Genomic DNA, 27805 nt, shown 5'->3' on the forward strand with positions numbered 1-27805 from the left:
ATTCCCATCTCTGATGAGGCCCCATCTCAGACCTACAGAATCAGAAACTCCACGGTGGGGGAACAGCAACCTGTTTATTTCACAAGGCCTCCAGGTGATTCTGATGCATTCCTCAACTTGAGAATCACTCAGCTAGGATACACAATCTCTGACAGAACTGCCTTTGGTTGGTGTGTTTAAATCAATAATTAGAATTGAAATTTAATAACATCTCAGGAGTTCCCATTGTAGCTCAGCAGTAATGAACCCAACTAGTGTCCACGAGGATGTGGGTTCGATCCCTGGTCTCACTGAGTGGGTTAAGGATCCCGCATTGCTGTGGTGTACACCAGCAGCTGCAGTTCCAATTCAACCCCTACCCTGGGAACTTCCATATGCCACAGGTGCACCCCCCAAAAAATTAATCTCAGCTTATTAGAATCTAAATAACCACACCCATTTGCTGTCTCCCTATTACGGGGGTATTACCAATCCTGGGGATATGCTTTTAACACAAAACCACTTCACAGACAATGCAGTCTTATCTGGGGCCGTGTCAGCTTGAGCACACCTGGGCTCTCTCAGCTTCCCCATGTTTCCTGGGGAAGACTGGCTTGAGATTTAACTCCTGGTGCACCTCAGGTGGAGAGCTGAGGGAGCCATAGCAGAGGCCCGTCCTGTTTAAGAGAGTCTTAACCAGGATGTTAGAGTGGGTGACGGCCACTCAAGGATGTGGCCTGTGGCTGGGAGGGAACTGATCACAGACCCACCTTCCTGCTCCTGCGACCACACCACTGCAAGGTCCATCTTTTTCACTTAACAGACAGACTTTCAGACTCAAGGAGAGGTCCATGAACGAGGAAACAGGAATGACCATCTCTAGTCTACCACAGCCTTTCCCATTCCACTCAGGGAGACCCCTGAGAATTAGAGTTTAAAGCCTACATCTGCAGCTTTATTTATTTTCTGTTACCTCTGGGCCTGCTTCCTCATACACGAAACTGGAATAGTGACTTACTGGGTCAATAGAAGGAACATATAGGAAGGTGTAAGGGCCCAGCCTGCAGTAGGTGCTCAGTAAAAGGCTTCATAAAATATGAAAATACACTGATTTTTGCAAGAACTGGGAACTTTTTCTAGCTGGGTGTCCTTGGCCAAATCACTTACCTTTCCTCAGCTGTTCCTTATAAAACATACCGCCCACTTTGCATAGCTGCCATGAGAACTGGGCGAGACCATTTATACTAAAAAGATTTACACAATCATTTTTTTTTTTTTTTTTTTGGATTTTAGGGCCACACCTGTGGCATATGGAGGTTCCCAGGCTAGGGGTCTAATTGGAGCTACAGCTGCCAGCCTACACCACAGCCACAGCAACACAGGATCTGAGCCATGACTGTGAGCTACACCACAGCTCATGGCAATGCCAGATCCTTAACCCATTGAGCGAGGCCAGGGATGGAACCAGCAACCTCATGGTTCCTGGTCAGATTCGTTTCCACTGCACCACCAACAGGAACTCCCACACACAATCATCTTGTATAACATCTATGTGGCCACTCCCTTGCCTCTCATAAAGCAGGGACCTCACTTTATTTTTTTTTTTTTGGACTGAATAGGGAGAAAGGAAATGAAAATGAGAAGAGAATGAGCGCAGTAAGGGCCAGTCGGGTGTAGTCAGTTGGGAACTGACTCCAGGCAAAAGCCAGGGTGGGAAAAAGGCAACCATCCATGCTGATGTGTAGCCAAGACGTCTGGAGCAAGAGGTGCTTAGAGCCAACTGTGGCCATCAGACCACCTCCGGCTCCAGAAGTCAGTACTGGCCTGTTTTGTCAGAAACGCAGCCTGGTGACCCGTATCTGCTTGTGTGCACTGGTGTCCTGTCCTCTATCAGAAGGGGCAGGTCCAGTCGCTTTACAATGATCTCCCACAGACACAGCCCCTGGATCATTCAAAACTGACCTGAGATGGTAGCCTCCTGGAATTACTTGAATGCAAAGACAGCTCTTTCTGGAGAAATACAGCCTGGTCTGTTTGAGGAGCCCTGGCAGGTGGCTGTCGGGTGTAATGTGGCAACCCCACACAGAGGGCAGAGCTGAGATGTGGAACACCTTTCCAAGACCTCAGCTTCTCCTCCATCCCAAAACACAGGCTTCTCAGTTTTTGATCTGAGGGGAATACAGGCATGTAGATGGGCTCAGGGTTCAATCCCGGCTGGCTTGCTGATATGACCTTGGGTCTTGATTTTCTCACTTTATTTTTTATTTTTATTTTTTAATGGTTTTCTCTCTTTAAATGGACGGTGTCGATGGGTGGATTAATCATCAGGTACGTGGATGTGCCCAGCACAGGGCCCACGGGCAGTCACTCGGTGCCCCCCCCCTCCCCAAGCCCCGGGAGTGGCTTAAGAGAAGTCACTCCAGCCACCAGGTAACAATGAGACATATACAGCTTTATTTCATCATCGTAAAAAGTCGTACTCCGGCAGAGGGACGCATTCCCTATCTCAGCAGAAAGCAAAGGCTACGTCTGAAAAGCCTCTTCTTAAGATCAAACTATGTAACCCTGAGCTGACATCTTGATGCCCTCAAAGCTGGGACCTTGCTGTGTGGCAGTTGCTTTTACCCTTCTCCTGGTGACGCTCTCTGGGTGGCTGTGACCCCCCCCCTCAAATAGCAGTGACTAAACACAATTTCACCTGGACAGGCTGCCCTTACAGATGGCCCTTTTCCCCTCCCAAAAGGGAGTTCGCAGGATTAACTTTCTGAGAAATGGGTTCTTTCTGAATTTCATGTAGCTTCCATTAAGTCTGCTGAAATCAAGGCTACACTTATTTGTATCATATTGTGTTAATGTCTTCCTCACTCTCCAGTCATTTTCTTATCATACATAATTTCCAGGCCATACCTCTCCCTTTTTGGGTGATTGACTGGAGAGCTTCTCCTGGGAGATGCTTCCTGCAGACGTGTGGTATGTGGTATCAAACACTGCAGAGACATCCGTTTTGCTCTGATAGAACAGAGGCCTGGAATTTCTTTTTCCACCTTTCTGTGCTAAGACAGTCTGATAATTAAGTCACACTCACTCCTCGGGAAAAACTCCACAGTGCCTCAGAACCTCATCGTCCACAGGCTTCTAGGAGAACATCTCCCTCCCTTTTATTTGTAGAATAGCGTATGTGAATTCGTGTGGACAGGAGGAGGTGGCTGGACATCCAGCCTGCTTCTCTAGGTAACAGGCTCCCTTCTGAGGGTCATAATCAGTCAACAGTCACAACAGCAATTATGATCTTCCACATTCCTCAGAGCTGCTTTCTCCTGAAGTCACTTTGCGAATTCTGTTGACCAATTTGGAATTGAAAAGAGAATGGAGTGGCCTACCCAACCTAGAAATCTGTTCTACTTATTTCCTCTAAAAACAGCACTGAAAATGCAAAAAATAACAGTCACCCTCCCTTTTTTTTTTTTTTTTTTTTTTGCAGAAGCTCTACAAGAAAGCATGTCTAAAATCACAGAACTATGCACACACAAACACAGACACGCGTGCTCACACACATACATCAGGATCAAAGAATCTTAGATACATAGTTGAGAAAGCACAGGGAGAAGCTGGCCAGAGAAGATATGGAGATCTGAGCAGCTAAAGACATGGAATGTTTTAGTAATGACATGGAAGTGGTTCTTGGTACATACAAAAAGGTGGGTGGGCAGGCAGAGAGGATGATAAATCCAGGATACCAGAGAGAGAGAGAGAGTGAGTGGCCATGCAGGAGTTAAAGATAGATGCCAGTTTGCTGGAGGAAGTGTTATATTATGGAGTGGTCGTTTGAAGGAGGATGGACTTGCATGGTCCAGGGGAGGAGCATCTGCTTAGCAGGACACCTCCATGGTCTGGTGTCTGTCCAGAACATCAGGGGACTCAGAAGATTCTTGAGTTCCATCTGACTGATTGCTGGTGACAGATCGGCTGAAGGCACTTTCTCCAGAGCCGATGCTACTCGATGTTGAGTGGGTTCGTGATCGGGCGAGCCGGGTCATGCTGGCAGATGGGACTGTAAGAAAGAACCAAGAGGACTATAGGATGGAGCCCTGGTGGAGCTCAGCTAATACAGAAGTTTCACCGAAGGCTTTATGTTTAGCTTTCCCAACCCATTTAAGGTGACGCCAGGAGAAGACATAGCCACCCCCACCTGGCATGACTGGCACTAGGTGAGGGGCTACAGGCATGGCTGCAGCAATCTTCTGGAATCCCAGCTGACTCTAATTCACGGTAGAACAGGGGGAAACCTAAGTCTAGAGTACAGCTGCTTAGCTACGTCCACGCCATTCATACAGTGACTAGGAAGGAGGCTTTGGGAAACCTGTGGTGCATGCGAGACCAAACCAAAAGAAAGACAAACCACACAAGTATGAAGGTGCTTCACAAACAGTGCAAGCCCGATACAACAAGACTACCATCCGTGTCCACAAGCTACCCCTGCTACATGGAGAGGAAACATGTAGAAAGGTGTGGGGTAGGGAGTGCAGGTGGGCCTGGAGCTGGGCTCTACACAGACAGTGCGTCCAAGCTGCCTGTGAGGAAGAGCTCTGGGGTGGCTGTTTAACTCAGACTCCTATTCCGCCACTGCTCTGGCTGTAAGGTCCTTCCAGCTTGGCCAGGACGGGGCCTGACTCAGCATACCTCCCTGCTTATTCTTCTGAGGCACGAGCCACTTTCCCAGCTGTCATTTCAACACTGGGGGTCAAAATATGCCATCACCTGCAGTTTTCCGGGCAAAGGCTCTCAAATTTAGAATCCTACATCTGGGTTAAATCAAGGATCAACAAGTAGGCAGTGGTTTAAGAAGGGCCCTACCTATAAAATTTCAGCTGCTGCTATGACCCTGGCTGTTAAAACCTGCTCTTTGTCCCTCCTAAAAACCAGGGCTGGACCTGCAGGCTAACCCTCTGGGGCAGAATGAGCCACGTTCTATCGGGCTCTCACTGCACAGGAAAACCGCGGACATGCTGCGGGCAGCCAATGCAGCCAGGAGAGTGTGGCTGGGAGGTGGGAGCGGGACCAGCATAGAGGAAGGTACCTGACTCGGTGCTCAGGTGACTGAGCTGCACATACGGGACTGGAAGCAGGTTGGACACAGGAAAAGGCAGGTTAGTGACCCAAGAGTGCCAAGTGGCAACCTCAGCTGCCTAGCAGACACTGATAGAACATTCTAAGCCAGGGATAAAGTTTTATTTTTAGGTCCCAGAAAGGGGATGAGGCTGCTTGATACTTCAGTAACATCTCAGATATTCTCTCAACTAATCAAAGACAACTGTTTCCCCTCCACTCTAAACAGCCCACCTGGATGGATCAGAATCAGGGTGGAAGATCAGCTCTTTTCTAGGAAAGGACAGGACTTCCGCTCCTCCCAGCAAGCCAAAGGGATATGGTGTGGGCTCGGTTGGTAGTGGCTCACAGACGGGGGTGACACAGCCACTCTATAGACAAGACATACACGGCCTGCCTGCCAGGTACAGGGCTGTACCCAGGGGCCCAGCAGCTGTCCAGAGCAGCTGCCCCAAGATCATTATCCACAATGATACTGACGATGGGAGAAAAAGTCGCCCTACTGAGTAAAGAGCTCTGTACCTGGGTGAAAGGGTTTTCCTTTTTGAAACTCCGAGAAAGGAGCAAGCGTGGATATTCTGTGACAACTGAGAATGCTCAGGGGTCTCACGATACAGAGACCAGGACAGTGGTACATGACACAGACAAATCCTTTAATACACTCGAAAATGTTCTGCAAGATCATCTCCTCTGGTGGAGTGGATTTAATGGAGGACACTACCCTCTTCTGGCATCTCAATTTTGTTTTTCCAGGCCAAGAGTCACTTACCAGCTGAGATCAAATGTAAACTAATAACTTCAGATTCATAGCTAGGCCTTCAGTGGTTGAAAACATGGGCCCTGGAGTCATACCACCAGGGTTTGAATCATGTCTCTGCAGCTGAACTGTTACCGTGGGAATGTTTAGCCTCTTTGAGCCTCAGTTCCCTCTTTGATAAAATGGAACTAATGAAAGAACTTACTTCTTTTTTTTTTTTTTTTTTTTGTCTTTTTGCCTTTTCTAGGGCCGCTCCTGCGGCATATGGAGGTTCCCAGGCTAGGGGTCTAATCGGAGCTGTAGCCACCGGCCTACGCCAGAGCCACAGCAACGAGGGATCCGAGCCTCGTCTGCGACCCACACCACAGCTCATGGCAATGCTGGGTTCTTAACCCACTGAGCAAGGCCAGGGATCGAACCTGCAACCTCATGGTTCCTAGTCAGATTCATTAACCACTGTGCCACAGTGGGAACTCCAGAACTTACCTCTTAAGAATATAAAGTGCTTGGCTCACAGTAAATGTTTAATAAGCATTAACTCATCTTTATGTATATGCACAGATGAATGTTTCATAAATGTTTTGGCTTTCTTTTTTTCTTAATTTCTTTCTTTTTTTAATGGCTGCACCCGCGGCATATGGAAGTTCCCGGACCAGGGATTGAACCTGGGTCTCTGCAGCAACCTGAGCTACTGCAGTCAGATTCTTAACCCATGGCACCACAGTGGGAACTCCAACATTTTGGCTTGACTTGACTTCAGGGTGGCTACCACAGAGGTTATGCCCTGAGAATTGAGCACTCCCCAGATGTCAAAAGGACCCCATTATCAATAAATCTTTGTGAGAATAGAAAGTTATATACTACTCACTGTAGCCCATTCCCTGCAAAAAGTACTTGAAGGCCTCGGTGAGCTTCCCAGGCTAAGGGGACAAAATAAGAAGGCATTAATCTTTGCATAGGCAGAGAGCTAGAATCAAATGGGTGATTTTAAAAAAAAAAATCTTCTTACCTGAACTACTTGGGGTAGTCCACCACAGTCTGCCATCTAAAAGAAGAAAAACAAGTAAGTCAGCTGAAAACTTACACCTAAAGGAAATGCTCTGAAAATTTATGAGTCCTTTCAAGCAGGACAGGATCAAATTTTAGGTTAACTTAATGTTTAACTGCATCCACATGTCCATCTCCTCAAGGTACTCTTTTCTTTTTTTTTTTTTTTTTTTGTCTTTTTGCCTTTTCTAGGGCCGCTCCTGCGGCATATGAAGGTTCCCAGGCTAGGGGTCGAATCGGAGCTGTAGCCGCTGGCCTACGCCAGAGCCACAGCAACTCGGGATCCGAGCCATGTCTGCGACCTACACCACAGCTCACGGCAACGCCGGATCCTTAAGCCACTGAGCAAGGCCAGGGATCAAACCCGCAACCTCATGGTTCCTAGTCGGATTCGTTAACCACCGTGCCACGACAGGAACTCCTCAAGGCACTCTTTTTAAAGTTTCTTATTATAGTTGATTTACAATGTTCTGTCAAATTCTGTACAGCAAAGTGACCCAGTCATACATACATATACATTCTTCTCATATTATCTTCTATCATGTTCTATCATAAGTGATTGGATATAGTTCCCTGTGCTATACAGCAGGATCTCACTGCTTATCCATTCTTTTTTTTTTACAGTTTATTTATTATTATTATTATTTTTTGTCTTTTTGTTATTTCTTTGGGCCGCTCCCATGGCATATGGAGATTCCCAGGCTAGGGGTCAAATCAGAGCTGCAGCCACCGGCCTACGCCAGAGCCACGCAACGCAGGATCCGAGCCCCGTCTGCAACCTACACCACAGTTCATGGCAACGCCGGATCCTTAACCCGCTGAGCAAGGCCAGGGATTGAACCCGCAACCTCATGGTTCCTAGTCGGATTCGTTAACCACTGCGCCACGACGGGAACTCCTGCTTATCCATTCTAATTGTAACAGTTTGCATCTACTAACCCCAAACTCCCCGTCCATTCCACTCCCTCCCCTCTGCCCCTTGTTAACCACAAGTCTGCTCTCCATGTCTGTGGGTCTGTTCAATGGGCTCTTTATACAAAGACTTAAATCCTGGCAATAACCTTGGATATAAATCTGAAAGATTATTCAATATTTATTAATCAGTAGTTCAGGGGCTGGCTCTCAGGCCCATATCAGGAATTTTCCATTGGGTTGATAGGGAAGTTAATCACTACCTTCAACCATGGTTCTGCCTCCACCTGGAGAATGTTACCTTCAGAGTCTACAAACAGTGTGATCCTAACTTCTCAGGCTACCATGCCTTTAACATTCCCTCTCAACTCTGTATTATCTTCATTCCACACTAAGGGGATGTTTCCAATCAAACACTGATGCTGAATTCAGCAACCTGCTTGGTCAGCCACTTTCGTTTCATAGCTGGGTTTAGTGAGGCTATCGCTCATCTCGTAAACATTTTAAGCTAGTTATTTTCACCCGTGCAAAGATTCCCCCCTTTTCAGGGCCACACCTGTGGCATATGGAAGTTCCTAGGCTAGGGGCTGAATCGGAGCTACAGCTGCCAGCCTACACCACAGCCGCAACAGATCATTGATGCACGTAGCCAGATCTGAGCCTCGCCTGTAACCTACACCACAGCTCATGGCAATGCTGGATCCTAAACCCACTGAGCAAAGCCAGGGATGAAATCAGCATCCTCATGGATACTAGTCAGGTTCGTAACCCGCTGAGCTACAAAAGGAACTCCTGCAAAGTTTTATTTTATTTTTTTTTTGTCTTTTCTAGAGCCGCACCCACAGCATATGGAGGTTCCCAGGCTAGGGGTCCAATTGGAGCTCTAACTGCTGGCCTATGCCAGAGCCACGGCAACATGGGATCCAAGCTGCGTCTGTGACCTACAACACAGCTCACGGCAATGCTGGATCTGTAACCCACTGAGCAAGGCCAGGGATCCTTATGGTTCCTAGTCGGATTTGTTAACCACTGAGCCACGATGGGAACTCCCCACGAAGTTTTCTAAAGTAGGGTTTTGTGATCATGCGTTGGAGTTATCAGGAGGACTTATTAAAACTCAGATTCTTGAGTTCCTGCTCTAGAGATTCTGATTTAATAGGTTTGGAGTGGGGCTCAAGAACTTCCATTTCTTTTCTTTCTCTATTCTTTCTTTTTAGGGCTGCACACACAGCATATGGAAGTTTCCAGACTAGGGGTCAAATCGGGGCTGCTGCTGCCGGCCTATATCATAGCCACAGCAACACAAGATCTGAGCTATGTATGTGATCTACACCACAGCTCACAGCAACGCCAGATCCTTAGCCCACTGAGTGGGGCCATACTCATGGATACTAGTTGGGTTCATTACCCCTGAGCCACAACAGGAACTCCAAGCACTTGCATTTCTTTTTCTTTTTTTCTTTTTTTGTCTTTTCTAGGGCCGCTCCCTTTATGATACTGTATATGGTATTTAAATTTTTAAATTTCTGATTGTTTGTAGCTGGTATGTATTTATTTATTTTATTTTTGTCTTTTTGCTATCTCTTTGGGCCGCTCCCGCGGCATATGGAGGTTCCCAGGCTAGGGGTCTAATCGGAGCTGTAGCAGTCAGCCTACGCCAGAGACACAGCAACGCAGGATTCGAGCCGCGTCTGTGACCTACACCACAGCTCATGGCAACGCCGGATCGTTAACCCACTGAGCAAGGGCAGGGACCGAACCCGCAACCTCATGGTTCCTAGTCGGATTCGTTAACCACTGCGCCACGACAGGGACTCCCGCAGTTGCATTTCTAACAAGCTCCAAGGTGATGCATATTCTGCCAGCCTGCAGAGAACACTGCTTCTAGGGCATGATGACCAATCGTGAGGGCACCCTCTTCCTTGCAGCTGTCATGCATTCCATACTCAGATAGCAGCCTTTCCAGGCTGCTGTTGTTGTTGTTTTTTTTTTAAAGAGACATGAGCCCCATGGTCTCCCTTCACTAGCACGAAAACGTTGAGTGTGGATGTTATTCAGCAGATGGGAATGCCACAGAAGGCCCAGGAATTTGAGGTTAAGAGGGAATAGTCAGTCTCCCGAATATTCTAAGCTTCAGATCAGGAACAAACATTTAACCTATTCGAGTACAAAACAGACCTAACTGGCTCAGGCTGTATTTTCATGAAGTTTAGAAAACTTCTGTTTAGAACTGTTAAGATAGTTCCCATATGCAAAGAGAATATTGACAAAGACGATTTCTAAGCTTGATACCTATCAGAGAATCAGTTCCCTCATGCTGTTGTGGATGGGCATTTTTGCCCAGAAATAAGCCCATCTATGGCTACTATGAAGTTCACTTCTGTGCTTTTGGAAAACTGATTCAAATCTGCAGTGAAAGGCAAATCTGAAACCATATATTTAAAATTCATATTTTAGACTCGTCAGCTGGACCCCAGAACACTGAGTTTTGTCACCTCAGAGCATTAACCTCAAGTTATATTTCCAGGAACTATGGGCTGTTTCTGTGGCAGCACTTCCCTTTTAACCACACTAAAGGAAAGAAAGCAGAAGTCTTTCAGGCTCAGAAAGTAGCAGAAAGCAACACTCTCTATTTGCCCTAGGAGAAAAGAAAAGGCATCTACTCTCATGATCAGAATGTTATTGGATCAATACAAGGGGATTTAGCTTGTCAAGAATTTCCGTCCATTATCCTATTTCTCACAACATTAAATAATGCTTACCAAGTTTTTATTTATTTATTTTTTCCTTTTTAGAGCTGCACCAGAGGCATATGGAGGTTCCCAGGCTAGGGGTCGAACAGGAGCTACAATTGCCGGTCTACGCCACAACCACAGCAACATCAGATCTGAGCTGCATCTGCAACCTACACCACAGATCACGGCAACGCTGGATCCTTACTTAACCCACTGAGTGAGGCCAGGGATCAAACCCGCAACCTCGTGGTTCCTAGTTGGATTTGTTTCCACTGTACCATGATGGCAACTCCCTTATTAAGTTTTTAATGACACAGGAAGATGTTTGCATGTTAAAAAGTTGAGGAAAACAGATATAGGGCTATAAATAGCCTATGATCTTTTTAATTTTTTTCATTTTTGGCTGCACCCCCCTCCCCCCCACAAACTTCAGCATGTGGAAGTTTTCAGGCCAGGGATGGAACCTGCAACATAGCAGTGAATAGAGCCACAGAAGTGACAACGCTGGATCCTTAACCCACTAAGCCACAGAGAACTCTGCCTAAAACCTTAATGATGTAAAAATGTACAGGAAAGAGACCAGTATTTTTACCAGAGGTTACCTTTGGGTGGTAGGATTATGGATAATTTTCATTTATTTTATTCTTCTATATTTCCATTCTTTTTTTCTATTTTCCAATCTTGTACAATGAGAATATATTTAGAAAAATTTTTTTCTAAGAGGAAGAATCAGAGAAAAAGAAAAGATTTCCTGGAGTTCCCATTGTGGCTCAGTAGTTAACGAATCCGACTAGGAACCATGAGGTTGCGCGTTCGATCCCTGGCTTTGCTCAGTGAGTTAAGGATGTGGCGTTGCCATGAGCTGTGGTGTAGGTCGAAGACTTGGCTCGGATCTGGCATTGCTGTGGTTCTGGTGTAGGCCGGTGGCTACAGCTCTGATTAGACCCCTAGCCTGGGAACCTCCATATGCCGCGGGAGCAGCCCAAGAAAATACAAAAAAAAAAAAAAAAAAAAAAAAAAAAAGAGAGACAAAGAAATAAAAGCTTTCCTTCTTTCTGGGCAATTATTCCAGAAATAAAGTACTCTGAACCACGCATAATTTACTAATGGTTGGCTATGAGGAAAAAACACATTACCTTTAGCAATGTTGTATTTACAGGATTCAGGCGAGAATTGCATTCAACCTAAAAAAAGAAAAGAAAATTTTATGAACTGCTAGAAAAATAAGAAACAGCTTGGCATGAGAAGGATCTTCCAAGAGCAATAGCTCAGTTTGGAGGTGGCTGAATCAGCCAAAGAAATTACCAAAATATAAACTGGGAGATATATTTGTACGATGTATTTTATATCTTATATTTCTTAGCAGATCTAAAAATCTGGCTAAGTTCATTTTCTGCATCTGTTACAAGTAGTCTTCAAAGAACTACATGTTGACTCTAATATCTCCTACTGGCTGCACAACATTGGGATGGTTACGTACTTCTTTAAACGTGAACTGGGAGTTCCTGTTGTGGCGGAGCGGAAACAAATCCGACTAGTATCCTTGAGGATGCAGGTTCCATCCCTGACCTTGCTCAGTGGGTCCGAGACCAGGCATTGCTGTGAGCTGTGGTGTAAGCTGGCAGCTGTAGCTACGATTCAACCCCTAGCCTAGGTACTTCCACATGCCTCAGGTTCAGCCCTAATAAAAAAATAAATAAAAAATAAATGGTGAACTGGACCATAGTCCTTACCTACTGGAGTCTTGAGGACTTCCCAGCACAGCTGGCCCTTCTGAATGAACCCTTACACCTCCTCTGCCCATTCCTCACACCCTTCCTGTGCTCTGGAGGTGGTGGGGTTTGCTATTCCTTACACTCTTCTGTCTCAAGACCTTGGCTACTCCATCTAAGGTTGAACCCCCCTATGTTTGCTTTTTCTTCCTCCACAGCAGTCATCACAATTAAGAATTACAACCTTGTATATGTACATGTTTGGTATCGCCTACATTTGTATCCACAAAGGCAGGGACCTCCCTAGGATATAGGGAGATAAACTCTAGGTTTAACAATGTTTTATGGTTAACTTGAGTAACGAGATCTCTCCTTTACACCTGCTTCCCAAGCACACATGTGCTAAGAACATGGAATCTACTAGGGTGAAAACATGTAACACAAGGCAGAATGAGATCACTTAAATATTTCATTTCTGAGCTTAGTGAGTATAGAAGGATGGGTAGGATTTCTACAGATAGAGTAAGTAGGGGTGGGCATTTGATGGCTTCCAGAGTCAGGGGAAAGCTAAGCAAAGGCCCAGGGGATGCAAAGTGAATGTGCAGGGCATGCGTGGGGTTACAGAGATGCACGGCCTGAGGAAACACTGCGGGGAGAGGGCTGTGGGAGGCAAGAAGCCATGGAGGGCTTCTGAGGTGACAGGATATGAGTTGTCTTAGGAAAAATAACCAGCAGGCACCTGTATGACAGACTGCAGAGCCTGCAAGTCAGTAAGAGAGTTTTTAAAATTACATAGGCAAGAGCCAGGAATCCAGGAGTTCCCGATGTGGTGCAACAGGATCGATGGTGTCTTGGGTGCACCGGGACTCAAATTCTGTTTCTGGCCCAGTACAGCGGGTAAAGGATCCAGTGTTGCTGCAGGTGTAGCTTAGGTCTCAACTGTGACTCAGATCGGATCCCTGGCCCAGGAAGGCCATATGTCTTGGGGTGGCCAAAAAAAAAAAAAAAAAAAAAAAACCAGGAATCTAGCTGAACATTTATTTTGGGGAATTTCTGATGGGTAGATATTCAAAACTTCCAAAATCAGGGGATTATGGAATTCCCATTGTGGCTTAGTGGAAACTAACCTGACTAGTATCCATGAGGATGCGGGTTCAATCCCTGGCCTCACTCAGTGGGTTAAGGAGGATCTGGCATTGCTGTGAGCTGTGGTGTAAATCGCAGACGTGGCTTAGACTTATGTTGCTGTGGCAAAGGTGGGGAGCTATAGCTCCAATTCTACCCCTAGCTTGGGAATGTCCATATGCCTCAAGTACGGCCCTAAAAGAAAGCAAAAATAAATACATAAACAAATAAATAAAATCAAGGGATTATTTAAAAGCTAGGATAACCAAATCAAAGTTTTTGCTCCATACAAATGACAATGCAGTGACAAACAAACATACCCATTTACTTACTATGGAATTGTGCTCTAAAGAGTAGAATGTAAAAACTGGATCCCTAACTGCCAGGCACAGTGCTGAGAATAAAGTAAATATATAACAAATATTTTCTGGAAAAATGAACTCCCAAGTCTGGATTTAATATAATAAAATCATGCTTTCCTTGGTTCAGCACTTTATAATTTCTGTAACTTTACACAAAGCCTCAGTGTCTGGTACGCCAAGCACAATGGTTGGTTTTTTTTTGTTTGTTTGTTTTTTTTGTATTTTGCCATTTCTTGGGCCGCTCCCGCGGCATATGGAGGTTCCCAGGCAAGGGGTCGAATCGGAGCTGTAGCTGCCAGCCTACGCCAGAGCCACAGCAACGCAGGATCCGATCCGCGTCTGCAATCTACACCACAGCTCACGGCAATGCCGGATCTTTAACCCACTGAGCAAGGCCAGGGATCAAACCCGCAACCTCATGGTTCCTAGTCGGATTCATTAACCACTGCGCCACGACAGGAACTCCACAATGGTTGGTTTTTGACATCTCTACTCTCCCCTAGCTTCTCAAATGCACAGGCTCCATCTTATCCGATTTTATTCTCTACAGCATCAAGCATATAGGAGACGCCAAAATACGATGCTGAATGAATAAGTGAGCAAGAAGAGCTAGCAACAGTGACTGAGCAGAACTTGTGGAGTTTCTCCCTGCTGTTCTGTGCAGGGGCACAGCCATTTAATCTCTACCAATTTATGGGATAAAAGGCTCTAGAAGGGGAGCTAGTTTTGAACATGTCTAGAAGAGCACCTAGTGTGTGGTACAGAAAGGGCATCTAAAGTTCTCTACAAGTATTGAGAAAGTGTGGAAATCAGAGAAAAATATCTTATCTGCATTGGTCAATTTACATAGTCTTGCAATATAATTGGTAATGTTGCTTTAAGTCCATGCAATTTAAATTTTTATTTATTTTTATTTTTTTCGGCCACATCCACAGCATGTGGAAGTTGCTGGGCCAGCAAACAAACCCGAGCTGCAATTGCAGCAATGCCGGATCCTTAATCCACTGCGCCACATGGGAACTTGGGAGTCCATGAAATTTTAAAAAGACAACTCAGCATTCTCCTGCTTTAAGTACACATTTATGATTTTTTTTCTTTTTTTCTTTTTAAGGCTGCACCTGCAGCATATGGAAATTCCCTGGCTAGGGGTGGAATTGGAGCTGCAGCTGCCAGACTGTGCCACAGCCACAGCCACAGCAGCATGGGATCTAAGCCATGTCTGTGACCTATACCACAGCTCACAGCAACGCTGGATCCATAACCCACTGAGCAAGGCCAGGGATCGAACCCATATCCTCATGGATACTAGAGTCAGGTTCATTAACCATGATAGGAACTCTATCTTTGGGGATTTTTATTTTTTTGAGTTGGGGGTTATTTGCCTCAGTGCTCAAGCCACACCATGTATTTTACACTAGACACAGAATGTTTTACAGGGCAATTCAGGGAAGTGCAAATATATTCTATTGCCACATCTATCTCACCCTACAAACATTCCCCTGCCAAGCAACTTTCTCTTCTGTGTCAACATCTCTGGCTAACTATTAGATTCCTTTTCCAAAAAGCCTTACTCCCTAATATTTTGCTCTAAATAGGGCAGAAGGGAAGGAAACCAGATAATTTCATGCAGATACTTAGTTATGTATGCTATGGGAAAGAAGCAAATGATAACAGACTTATGAAAAATTGTCAGATTCATCTGTAATTAAAGAAGTGTAAATGAAAACAGTGGGATACCAGAGTTCCCATTGTGGCACAGCAGAAACGAATCCGACTAACATCCATGAAGATTCGAGTTTGATCCCTGGCCATGCCATGAGCTGTCTGAAGGTCTTAAGACCCAGCTTGGATCTGTTGTTGCTGTGGTTACAGCTCTGATTCAACCCCTAGCCTGGGAACCTCCATATGCCATGGATGCGGCCCTTAAAAAAAAGCAAAAAAAAAAAGGGGGGGGTGGGGGAATACCAATTTTAATCAAGTTAAACTACTAATACAATTTAAAAGTTATGCTGAACAGCATGCTGTGAAACAGGCACTCTCATATATTGCCAGTGGCAACACACTGTTCTGGAAAGGACTCTGGCAAAATGTATTAAAAACCTTACAAAGAAAAAAAACCAAAACTTACAAAGGCTTATGATATTTTTGGCTGCACCCACAGCATGTAGAAATTCCCAGGCAAGGGACTGAACCCACACCTCAGTAGCAGCCTGAGCCACTGCAGTGATAATGCCAGATCCTTAACCTGCTGAGTCACCAAGGAACTCCAGTTTTTGATTTTTTTTCTTTTTAGGGCTGCGTATGCAGCATATAGGGATCAAATCGTAGGTATAGCTGCTGGCCTACTCCACAGCCACAGCAACACCAGATCCAAGCCATGTCTGTGACCTGTATCACAGCTCACGGCAATGCTGCATCCTTAACCCAGGGATCAAACCCATATTCTCATGGATGCTAGCCGGGTTTGTTACCGCTGAGCCACAACAGGAACTCCTCCAGTTTATGATTATTGACATACTAATTCCATCTCATCCTAGGGAAACGATCAAACATTCTGGCAAAGACTCTATAAGGACATTCAACAGCAACATTATTAATGGAGCAAAATCAGAGATAATCAACAGGATGGAGTTCCCTGGTGGCTCAGTGGGTTAAGGATCTGGCATTGTTGCTGCTGTGGCTCAGGTTAGTGCTGTGGCGCAGGTTTGATCCCTGGCCCAGGGACGCGGGTGAGTCCCCACCCCCCAAAAAAGAAATAATCAATTGGAGAATGAGATTAAATAAATAAGAGTATATTTATAAGACTGAGTATTTATAGACACACTGACTTTATAATATGGAAATATGCTGTCAATAGTGTTAAGTAATCAAGTCCCAAAACCTTGTATCTCTAATACCATCCAATCTATGTTAAAGAAAAAGATAACAGGTTGTCTTTGGGTTAATGGGATCGTGATTTTTTCTAATTACCAATTTTCTACAATGACCATGTATTATTTTTACCAATGTGCTACATGTTTGAGAAAGATGTAGGGAAAAGCATCCAGGCGCTCAGCTGCCTTCCAGCCTGCTGATACAGTTCCAAATTTGCGGTGGCTACAGAAGGCTGGAGCTGTCAGAAATCTGACGATAAGCAAATGGTATTTAGTTGTACTACTTGCCACAAAGTGGACTGCAATGCACTACCCAGAGCAGTCAAGGGCAATACTGATCCCTTCTGATGAAACCTAGCAGTCACCGAGGAATTCTTTTTCCAGACTGGACAGTCAAGAGCAAACCTTGGTATATATAATCAGAAAAAGCAAAAACTAGTATCTACCAACTATTTCTAGTGCATCAGTGGTATGCTATTCCCAACTGATTGTACTTCATCTCCTTCATCTTCACAAGATCAGGACATACTTACCACAGCCTCAACTGCAGGTGAATTGTCACCTACCACCAATAAAGTAGAACACCTGGGGGAAAGCAAAATAAGAGGTGACACTCAGCAAGCAGCATGTACCCTCCACTGAACCCTGACTTCGTCTATCAAAGGCAGAGATGTTAAGCAACTTAGTGGGGAGACTGAGGGACTTACTTTAATGTCTTTGATTTGTTATCATTTTGTCCCAGGATGGGTCTTTCAATCTCCAGGTCTTTGCGTCTAGAAAAACAAAGGAAACAATGCCCTTTTCAGGTAAGATCATAGCAATTCAGGTTACTTCCTGGGTTGTAAGAAACAAAGTGTATCAAGGAATCCTAAAACTATCTTTCCTTCACACCTGATGAGGGAAGGGTGCACTTTATTTCCAAATAGCCTCGTCAGTGGCATCCTGAGTGGTATAGAGCAAAAAAAGGGACACTGTGGGATGCTAAAAGGAGGCAACTTCAACAATTAACAGCAATGCTACTGAAATCCTCAAGTCCAAAGTGTTTAATTTTTCAACTAGTTTATAGCAATAATTTTTTAAGGGGAACTTTTTTGGGGAAACATTTTCCTGGTAACTAACAGTTTGGTGCAGTATTTAATAACCTTTCTGATATCAACTAAAAATAAGAAGGTTCTGTTATATAGAGGAAGGAGCTTAGAGAGACTGGGTTCAAAACCTGGCTTTGCTTCTGACTGGCTGTGCAATTCTGGGTAAGTTACGGCTGACCCAATTCCTCAGTCTTTTCCCATGTACCCAGAAAGCTAGGAGCTAACATTTTTACCTTGGAGAAGAGGGTTCCAAGATAGGAATTAAGCTTTCTCTCAGTGACTGCGAGAGATGTGACAGGTTTGGGAATACACAAACAAAAGAAAATTTTACTAGTGTTCACATATCACTTCTGCCTGATGACAGGATATCAGTAGAGAGAGACTGAAGTCCACGGCTTCTATCTTTTGCCTTCTCTACATTCATTTTTCTGTGCCACCTCAATTTTGTGTGTGTGTACATAACTGTAGGTACTTTTGGTCTCAAAAACATCTTAAAACTATAACTTGTAGTTGAACGGGGCTGAAATAGCCTCCAGTTTCATTCATTCAGTTCATTCATTCCTCTTGAAAGCTGTTTTCTTTTCTGTTTTTGGCCGTACTCAAGGCATGCAGAAGTTCCTAAGCTTGGGCTCAAACTTGAGCAATGCCATCACATAACACTGGAAGAAGTAGTTTACGTCCCTTTCTCCTCTCTCTTAAATATCCAGTATCTCTTAGACCTGGTCTCCATTTAAGTGAAGGAATAGAAATAACTGTACCCGTTATAAGAACTCAGGAAGAGCTGTAGGTTTTCTTGGTTGATATCTTGGGCAATATGTAGTCTGTAGGTTTGAATCAGGTCCAGGTTGGCTTGCAACTCTTCCTACAACAATTAAAAGAAGACACGGATAAACTTCTGAGCTACAGGACAAGTCTATATTGTTTGGTTTGCATTCTCAGTGCCCAAAGCCACAGCTCCCTGCCCATGATGGGAAGCGGGTAGAGCATGGGGCCTACTGATGTACTGGTAGGATGAAGGGTTGACATCTTTTTTATCTGCATCAGACTGGTTCAGTGCCATATTCTGTGCTGGATAAGGGCACCAAAGAATCTATGATAGAAAAGGCTGGTAATCAACTCCAGGTCAAGCACAAAAACCTAGGTATATGCTCTGAATATCCTTCCCTGCAGAAGAGTAGAAATTGCACTAAACTACGACTCAAGTATTAGCTCTGAAACTTAGGTTACCTAACCATTCAGGATGCTGGTTTCCTTATTTATGTGTGCATGTGTTTTTTTTTTTTTTCATGTCCTGCCATTCTCATAAAAATAGTGTTTGTAATATGAAGCTAATAACCAGGTACCTAACAGGGCTGCTTTAAAGACTAAATAACAAAAATTATATGAAGTGTAAACTATAAAATAAATGGAAAGTAACATTTCTATTAGTAGCCATAAATTTGCATAATGTGTATCTTCAATATAACCAACATATCTATAGACTATTGTTCAATAATATACATTATAGAATTATATATTAAATTCTATTTATGATATTCTATTAGTCAATTTACCATTTAATCTTATTACTAACACTGTTTTTACTGAGGCAGAGTTGTTTACATTAGTTCAAGCATACAATATAATTCAAAAATTTTATAGATCATATTCCATCTAAAGTTATTATGAAATATTGGCTATATTCTCTATATAAAATTTAAGAGAAACAAATGGTCTATCAGTAAAAAGAGAATTTCCCTCCCCACTAAGCACTGTCCGGTGGTCCCTCTCTTGCTGGCCTTCTTGGAGACCATCAGAACCAGCTGCCAGGTTTTTTGTATACATAAGCATATACGTACATATGTGTACACTCACATACCCCAGTAAGTAGTTTTAAGCAGAAGGGAAAATGTTTGCATTGGAGAAAAGAAATCTATCAGCGATAGTGAGAGAGTCAGTTACTCAATCTAGGGCAGTGTGTAAAGGTCACCACCAGCAAGCGTGGTAGAGAAAGAGATAAGGAGAACGTGTTTGCGTTCTTACTGCGATACGGGCAAAATGAGCCAAGAGTACAGGTGGAAACGGACCAAGTGGATCAGAGTCTACCCAAAACTAAAGGGTGCCGGAGCCACTCCAAGGAAACATGGTTAGGTGCTGAAGATATTACAGTAAGAAAAGTGAACCACATGGCAATTAGAAATGAAATGATTTCTCCAGCTCCCCCTTGAAGGTTTGGAGAGGAAACTGAGCAGCAAAGTTTGAGATAAAAAAGGGAAGAAAATCACTAGATCACAACCCAAGATACAAACAAGCTTAAGGACTTCTGAGGACATTTCCCAGACTGTCAAATGAAGCTGAGAGATACCAGAACAAATTGAATAAATAATTACAGATAATTCATTCCTGGTTCCTAAGCCATGATGGTAGAACAGTATCATATTGCATTCTCCCCAGGTCCTTGAGGGGGAAAAAAAAAAAAAAAAAAAAAGGGAAGAAATGATAGTGGTGTAAAGGCGATAAAAATGGTTGGTGTCAATGGAACGTCTTAGGAAAAGCTGTTGCGTATAAAAACACAAACTGTACTCTGCTAAACACGTCGTGCCACACTGTCTTTCCACTTACAAGTATGGCAGAGGGCATTCCTTACCAGGACTTATTTATACCACTTGTTTTCCTGCATCCTTGCCAGTACAAATGATCACTCTTCTTTGATTTTGCTAATTTGATAGATAGAAAAGGGGATATCACTGTGGGGTTTTTCTTATTAGTGAAGATGACATTATTAATGTTTAGAAACTTTATTTGCTTCCACTTCAAAGCAGTAAGAGCAATACATGCATTTGCTTGCCTAATTTTTTTTTTTTTTTTTTTGGATAAACCTGTGGCATGTGCAAGTTCCCTTGCCAGGGATCAAACCAGAATCACAGCAATGACAATCCTGAGTCCTAACTGCTAGATCACCGGCAACTTTTTTTTTTTTTTTGCTTGCTTAAATTTTTCTTTTGTCTTTTTAGGGCCTAACCTGCGGCATATGGAGGTTTCCAGGCTAGGGGTCGAATAAGAGCTACTGTAGCCGCTGGCCTACACCACAGCCACAGTAATGCAGGATCTGAGCTGCATCTGGGACCTACACCATAGCTCACAGCAATGCCAGATCCTTAACCCACTGAGTGAGGCCAGGGATCGAACCTGCATCCTCATGGATACTAGTGAGATTTGTTTCCACTGAGCCACGACAAGAACTCATGCTTGCTTAAATTTCAAATGAATTCTTCAGCCTTGTGACAATCTACTATCTATGACCTCATATTTTTATAAAAAAATTTTATTGAAGTGTAGTTGATTTACAATGTTGTGTTAATCTCTGATGTGTAGCAAGTGGTATAGTTATGTATAATCTTATTCATATTTTTTTCCATTATCGTTTACCCCAGGATATTGAATATATAGTTCTCTGTCCTACACTGTAGAACCTTGTTGTTTATCAATCCTATATGTAAATTTTAATCTGCTAATCCCAAACTCCCAATCTCCCCCACCCCAAATTGTTCTCTGTATCTGCCTCACAAGTTTTTTTTTTTTTTGCCTTTTCTTGAGCCGTTCCGGCAGCATATGGAGGTTCCCAGGCTAGGAGTCTAATCTGAGCTGCAGCCACCGGCCTACGCCAGAGCCACAGCAACGCGGGATCTGAGCCGAGTCTGCGACCCACACCACAGCTCACGGCAATGCCGGATCGTTAACCCACTGAGCAAGGGCAGGGACCGAACCCGCAACCTCATGGTTCCTAGTCGGATTCATTAACCACTGCGCCACAACGGGAACTCCATCACATGTTTTTAATTAAACACATTATGTATATATTGTGAGGATATTCTTACTTTATAGAAATCATTAAAATTCTCATCTAAGCTTTTCCTTATTTGAAATAGTATTAATGTCTACAATTTGAATGCAAACACCTCAAGGCCTCGTTCTTCCACATCAGGTGCTTCTCTGGCAAATCAACCTGTGCAGGTATCCTAGACTAAGTCTCCCCCAGGTTAATTAGAACCCCCAAATACATCTTATAATTCCTTCCTCTGTTTCTTCTTCTTCTACTTCTTTTTTTTTTTTTGCTTTTTTAGGGCCACATGTGCAACATATGGAAGTTCCCAGGCTAGGGATGGAATTGGAGCTACAGCTGCTGGCCTATGCTGCAGCAACAGCAACTAGGGATCTGAGCTGCAACGGAAACTCCCCTTCCTCTTTGCTTTTGAGCAAACTCTTCGCCATTCCTTGGAATGATCACCTTCCTCCTCAAATCTAACATGTTGGATTTTCTCCATTCTTCCAGGCCCTGCTGGGATACCTCAATCTTAAAGCCTCCCCTTTCCTCTCTTGCCTTTGAATTCCTCTAGGCCCTTCATGGGGCCTCTCCTTGATACCCTGATATAGTAAAAAAGAGGAAAGCTTCAGAGTCAGGCACACCTGGTTTCAAATCTCCCTTGATATGCTGTTAGCTCCTGACCTTATACAAACCAATACATTCTTCACCTGTAAAGCGGGAATGATACAGTTCCCGTTGTGAGATTATTAGATTGACTTGATTAATGTCTGCAATATATAATACGTCTGAAATCTATAGGTATTCAATGAAAGGTAGTGCTTATTACTTACCCTTTTTAACACATGCTATGGTAGTATTTCTGTACATCTCATCTTCCCACAGGGTGAGTGCCTGAAGAATAAGAGCCATATCTTATATACCTTTGTCTCTTGCTGAGCACTTGGCATGGGATTTTGTAAATTTTGTAAAGTGGTTTTTAAGGTCTACAGTCAAAACCAAGTATCCTGGAGTTCCCCAGTGGCCTATTGGTTAAGGATCTGGCATTGTCACTACTATGTGACAATGGTTCACATAGCAGTTTGATCACCAGCCTGGGAACTTCTGCATGCTGTAGATATGGCAACAAAACAAAAAACAAACCCTCAAGCAAGCATCCTATGTCTTCAGGAAAGAACACACTCTACCTAGGACTATGCAGTGGAAAGATCATGGTCTTGAAAACTGCCAATTAAAGATGCTGGATTAAAACAGCTTTCTTTACTCCTTCCAGGAAAAGCATAAAAATAACAGCAAAATTTTTTCTTTATAAGCCATAAACTCATAAAGACAAAGACAACAAGGAAAAGTGACAACTGCAGTAACATTTTGAAAGTGGGAAAGCAGAAGGAAGACTGTAATCACCCATTTAACAGACTCAATAAAGCTGCTAGGCTGGCCATGCAGGGAGTGAAAGTCAGTGAACATATATACTGAGGAGCCTGAAGAGGCCCAAGAATTGTGAGCACCTGTTCTCTTTGCAAGCAGCAGGTAAAGATGATACAAGGAGGATTGGCTGACAGTCCTCTTTAAAGAAGAAACTATCAGGAAGATATAACAAAACACATGAAGCAAAATGAAACTGAGTTGAAGGGAGAAATAGAAAATTCAACAATAATAGTCGGCAACTTTAATCCCCATTTTCAATTAAGATAGAATAATGAGGCAGAAGATCACAAGGAAACAGAAGAACTGAACAATACTACAAAGCATCAGGCCTAACAGACAGACATTTTATAGACCACTCCACTTAACAGCAGTAGAATAAATATATATTCTTCTAAGGTGTACATGGAACATTCTCTGGGACAGACCATGTCAGGACATAAAACAAGTCTCAGTACATTTGAAAAGGAATGAAATATTAAGAATATCCCTGAAGTTCCCGTCGTGGCTCAGTGGTTAATGAATCCGACTAGGAACCATGAGGTTGCGGGTTTGATCCCTGCCCTTGCTCAGTGGGTTAGGATCTGACGTTGCCGTGAGCTGTGGTGTAGGTCGCAGATGTGGCTCGGATCCCGCGTTGCTGTGGCCCTGGCGTAGGCTGGTGGCTACAGCTCGGATTAGACCCCTAGCCTGGGAACCTCCATATACCGCGGGATCGGCCCTAGAAAAAGGCAAAAAGACGAAGAAGAAGAAAAAAAAGAATATCCCTTGACAACAGTGGAATTAGAAATCAATAAAAGGAGGAGGAGTTCCCATCATGGTGCAGAGGAATTGAATCCGACTAGGAACCATGAGGTTTCGGGTTTGATCCCTACCCTCGCTCAGTGGGTTAAGGATCTGGCGTTGTCGTGAGTTGTGGTGTAGATTGCAGACATGGCTCGGACCTGGCATTGCTGTGGCTTCAGTGTAGGCTGGCAGCTGTAGCTCCAATTAGAGCTCTAGCCTGGGAACCTCCACGTATGCCGCTGGTATGGCCCTAAAAAGCAAAAAAAAAAAAAAAAAAAAACCAAAAATTAAAAAAAAAAAGGAAATTTGGAAAATTAAATAACATACCCCTAAATAATAACAGATCAAAGAAGAAATCATATGTTAGAATATACTTTGAAATGAATGAAAATACCTTAGGATGAAGCTAAAGGAATACTTAGAAGGAAATTTATAGCAGTAAATTCCTGTATTAAGAAAGAAGAAACATCTCAAATTTGTAAGTAGCCCTTCATCTTAAGAAACTAAAAGGAGAAGACACAACTGAAAGCAAGCAGAAGGAATGAAATAAGATTAGAGTGGAAATATACGAAATAGAGGATAGAAAAAGAACAGAGAAAGTCAGTGAAACCAAAAATTGGTTAGACTGACCAAGTAAAACAGAGACAAGACTCAAAATGATCAATAACAGGAATGAAAGAGGAGACATCACTATCAGCTTTATAGAAAGATAATTATAAGAGAACATTATAGGAGTTCCCGTCGTGGCGCAGTGGTTAACGAATCTGACTAGGAACCATGAGGTTGCGGGTTCGATCCCTGGCCTTGCTCAGCGGGTCAAGGATCCGGCGTTGCCGTGAGCTGTGGTGTAGGTTGCAGACGCGGCTCGGATCCTGAGTTGCTGTGGCTCTGGCAGAGGCCAGTGGCTATAGCTCCGATTGGACCCCTAGCCTGGGAACCTCCATACGCCGCAGGAAGCAGCCCTAGAAAAGGCAAAAAGACAAAAAAAAAAAAAAAAAAAAAAAAAAAAAGAGAGAGAGAGAACATTATAAATAACTGTACACCAACAATTTAGATAACCTAAGGGAAACTGACAAATTCCTAAACAGACACAGACCACCTAAAAGTGCCTCAAGAAGAAACAAAAATCTGAATAGATCTATATAACAGTTAAAGAGATTAAATCAGTAATATATAAACTTTCTATAAAGAAAAGCTTTGGCCAGATGGCTTCACTGTGAATTCTGCCAAACATTTAAAGAATAATAGCAATCCTTTCCAAATGGTTACCAAAAATAAAAGGGAGAATACATCAACTCATTTGATGAGTCTAAGTATTACCTTAATACCAAATCCACAGAAAGACAACCTAAGTGTACAGACTAATACCCCTTATGGATATAGACAGAAAAATCCTTACAAAATACTAGTAAACGAAATGAAACCTATAAAAAGGATTACAAACCATGAGCAAGTGGGGTTTATCCAAGGAATGCAAGCCTGGTTCAACATACAAAAATCAATCAGTATACTATACCATGTTAAAATACAAAAATCAATCAGTATACTATACCATGTTAAAAGAATAAAGAGCATAAGTCACACATACATCTCAACAGATAACAGAAAAAGGACTTGTCAGAATCCAAGACAATTTCATGATAAAAGCACTCAACAAACTAGGAATAGAAGAGAACTTCTTCTATCTGATAAAGGGCATCTATGAAAAATCCACAGCTAACAGTATACCTAATGGTCAAACACTGAATAGTTTTTCCCAAGATCAGAAACAAGACAAGGATGTTCACTTATTACTCCTATTTGACATTGTACCAGAAGTTCTATCCAAAGCCTAGAAAGGTTTGCCTAGGCAAGAAAAAGAAAACATATCCAGACTGGAAAGAACAAATAAAACCATGTTCATCACAGGTGACATAAGCTTGTATATAGAAAATCCTAAGGAATCCCCCCACACACAGAAAACAATTAGAGGTAATAAACTAGTTCGGTAAGGTTGAAGGATACAAGATCCTTTATACAAAAATTTAATTCTATTTCTATACATTAGCAAGAAACAATTTAAAATGAAATTAACAAAGCATTTTACTTACAACAGCACCTCCAAAATAAAATACTCATGAATAAATATGCAAAAGAAGTGTAAGATTTCACTAGAAAATGGTGCTGAAAGAAATTTTAAAAGACCCAAATAACTGAATAGACACACTCCAAGTTTATAGACTGAAACAGTATTTAGACAGCAATGCTCCCCAAACTGATCTACAGATTCAACGCAATCCTTATCAAAAGCCCCAATTAGTTTCATTGGTGTGTAACCTCAAGACTTATCTGGGGAATCTGACCAGTCCCAGAGAAAAGATCTGAAGCTGTTGATGTCAGGGGTTACCCAAGGAAATGGCCCAGTCTAATTGCCCAAGTGATAAGCCTCTGCTTGCAGTGATCCATCTTTTATTAAATATGGACAGATAGACAGGGATTACTAGTCACAGGGGAAAGCATCTGTGCCAGTTATTCTTAGCCTCAGACCCACCATTCTTTTTTTTTTGTCTTTTGTCTTTTTTGTTGTTGTTGTTGTTGTTATTGTTGCTATTTCCTGGGCTGCTCCCGCGGCATATGGAGGTTCCCAGGCCAGGGGTTGAATCGGAGCTGTAGCCACCGGCCTACGCCAGAGCCACAGCAACGTGGGATCCGAGCCACGTCTGCAACCTACACCACAGCTCACGGCAACGCCGGATCCTTGACCCGCTGAGCAAGGCCAGGGATCAAACCCGCAACCTCATGGTTCCTAGTCGGATTCGTTAACCACTGCGCCACGACGGGAACTCCCCATTCTTTTTTTTTTTCTCTTTTTTGGTTGTTTTGTCTTTTTAGGGCTGCACCCGAGGCATATGGAGGTTCCCAGGATAGGGGTCTAATCAGAGCTGCAACCACCAACCACAGCCACAGCAATGCCAGATTCGAGCCACGTCTGCGACCTACACCACAGCTCACAGCAACACCGGATCCTTAACCCAATGAGTGAGGCCAGGGATCAAACCCGCAACCTCATGGTTGCTAGTCGGATTTGTTTTTGCTGTGCCACAACAGGAACTCACCATTCTTTCTAGTACTGGAGCTAGACTGCATGAATAGTTTCTGTGTGCCAGTCCCTTTTTATTTATTTTAAATTTTTAATTTTTTTTTTTTTTTTCTGTTTTGGCTGCCCTGTGGACATATGGACAGGGATCAGATCCAAGCCACAGGTGTGACCTAAGCCACACCTGTGGCAATACCGGATCCTTTAACCCACTGTACCAGGCCAGGGATTGAACTCACATCCCAGCACTGCCAAGATGCCGCTGATCCTGTTGTGCCACAGTAGGCTCCCAGTCCTTTTTTTTAAATTTAGCACAGGAGCCAGTGGCTCAAGGTGGCAGGAATTCTCATAGACCGTGTATAACAGCTACTAGGCCCATATTCTCCCCATTCAGCTGCAGCTTCTGTAGCCTCTGCAGCTGCTCAGATCTTATTTTAGACCAAGGTCTCCCCCATCTGGTGAGTGGCTCTATGGACCAGTTACAGCTCTCACCTTCTGGCAAGTTTCTTCACTACTGGATGGCTATACTTTCTATGCAAATGGTGCCTTTTTTGAAGAGGCCTGACTCTTGCGCTTGGTCGTAGGGCTCAACTAAGTCCCTAGTTCCTTCAGCGTCCACACTTGCTCAGCCTAGGAGTAGCTGCTGTTTTTCGACCTTCCAGAGTCCTCTTTTACCTCGTTGAGAAGTAAGCCACCTTCAACTAGTTAACTGTATTTTATGTTAAATTTTCTCTACTCAAAGCGTGTGATTTCTGTCCTCTGAATGGACCCTGGAAACAGCCCACGGGATGGAGAAACTTGACCCAAAGGCTGCTGAGATGAGTGTCACCAGGACTTCTGTGTGACAAGCCTTGAATTTTTTTTTTTTTTTCTCTTAAAAGGCAGAAACTAGAGGAGTTCCCGTTGTGGCTCAGTGGTTAATGAATCCGACTAGGAACCATGAGGTTGTGGCTTCGAGCCCTGGCCTCGCTCAGTGGGTTAAGGATCCGGCGTTGCCGTGAGCTGTGGTATAGGAGGTCA

At 43.5% G+C, this 27805-nt stretch overlaps 1 protein-coding gene across 15 annotated transcripts in view; it reads right to left on the bottom strand.

Moving 5' to 3' along the window:
* Nucleotides 1-2410: 2410 nt before the first annotated feature.
* The window catches only part of NDRG3 (NDRG family member 3), an 82503-nt gene continuing 57108 nt past the window's right edge, over nucleotides 2411-27805 (bottom strand). For 7 of the 15 annotated variants that reach the window (XM_021077358.2, XM_021077357.2, XM_021077354.2 and 4 more), the window contains 7 exons: nucleotides 18455-18558; nucleotides 17316-17381; nucleotides 17142-17193; nucleotides 11673-11720; nucleotides 6852-6887; nucleotides 6711-6762; nucleotides 2411-4030 (listed from right to left, as the gene is read on the bottom strand). In XM_021077358.2, the coding sequence (XP_020933017.1) occupies nucleotides 3849-4030; nucleotides 6711-6762; nucleotides 6852-6887; nucleotides 11673-11720; nucleotides 17142-17193; nucleotides 17316-17381; nucleotides 18455-18558 (540 nt within the window). In that variant the 3' untranslated portion in view covers nucleotides 2411-3848. Of the gene's footprint in view, nucleotides 4031-5056; nucleotides 5096-6710; nucleotides 6763-6851; nucleotides 6888-11672; nucleotides 12110-15117; nucleotides 17194-17315; nucleotides 17382-18454; nucleotides 18559-20527; nucleotides 20757-23798; nucleotides 26427-26876; nucleotides 27716-27805 lie in introns of those variants that run through there. The other 8 variants (XM_021077356.2, XM_021077355.2, XM_021077353.2 and 5 more) reach the window with 5 other exon arrangements.

The sequence above is a fragment of the Sus scrofa genome, chromosome 17 (genome assembly GCF_054392235.1).
Source record: "Sus scrofa isolate SSC_HxYL_T2T_F1_AM1 chromosome 17, Sscrofa_HxYL_maternal_Yorkshire_Landrace_v2.0, whole genome shotgun sequence".
NCBI lineage: Eukaryota > Metazoa > Chordata > Mammalia > Artiodactyla > Suidae > Sus > Sus scrofa.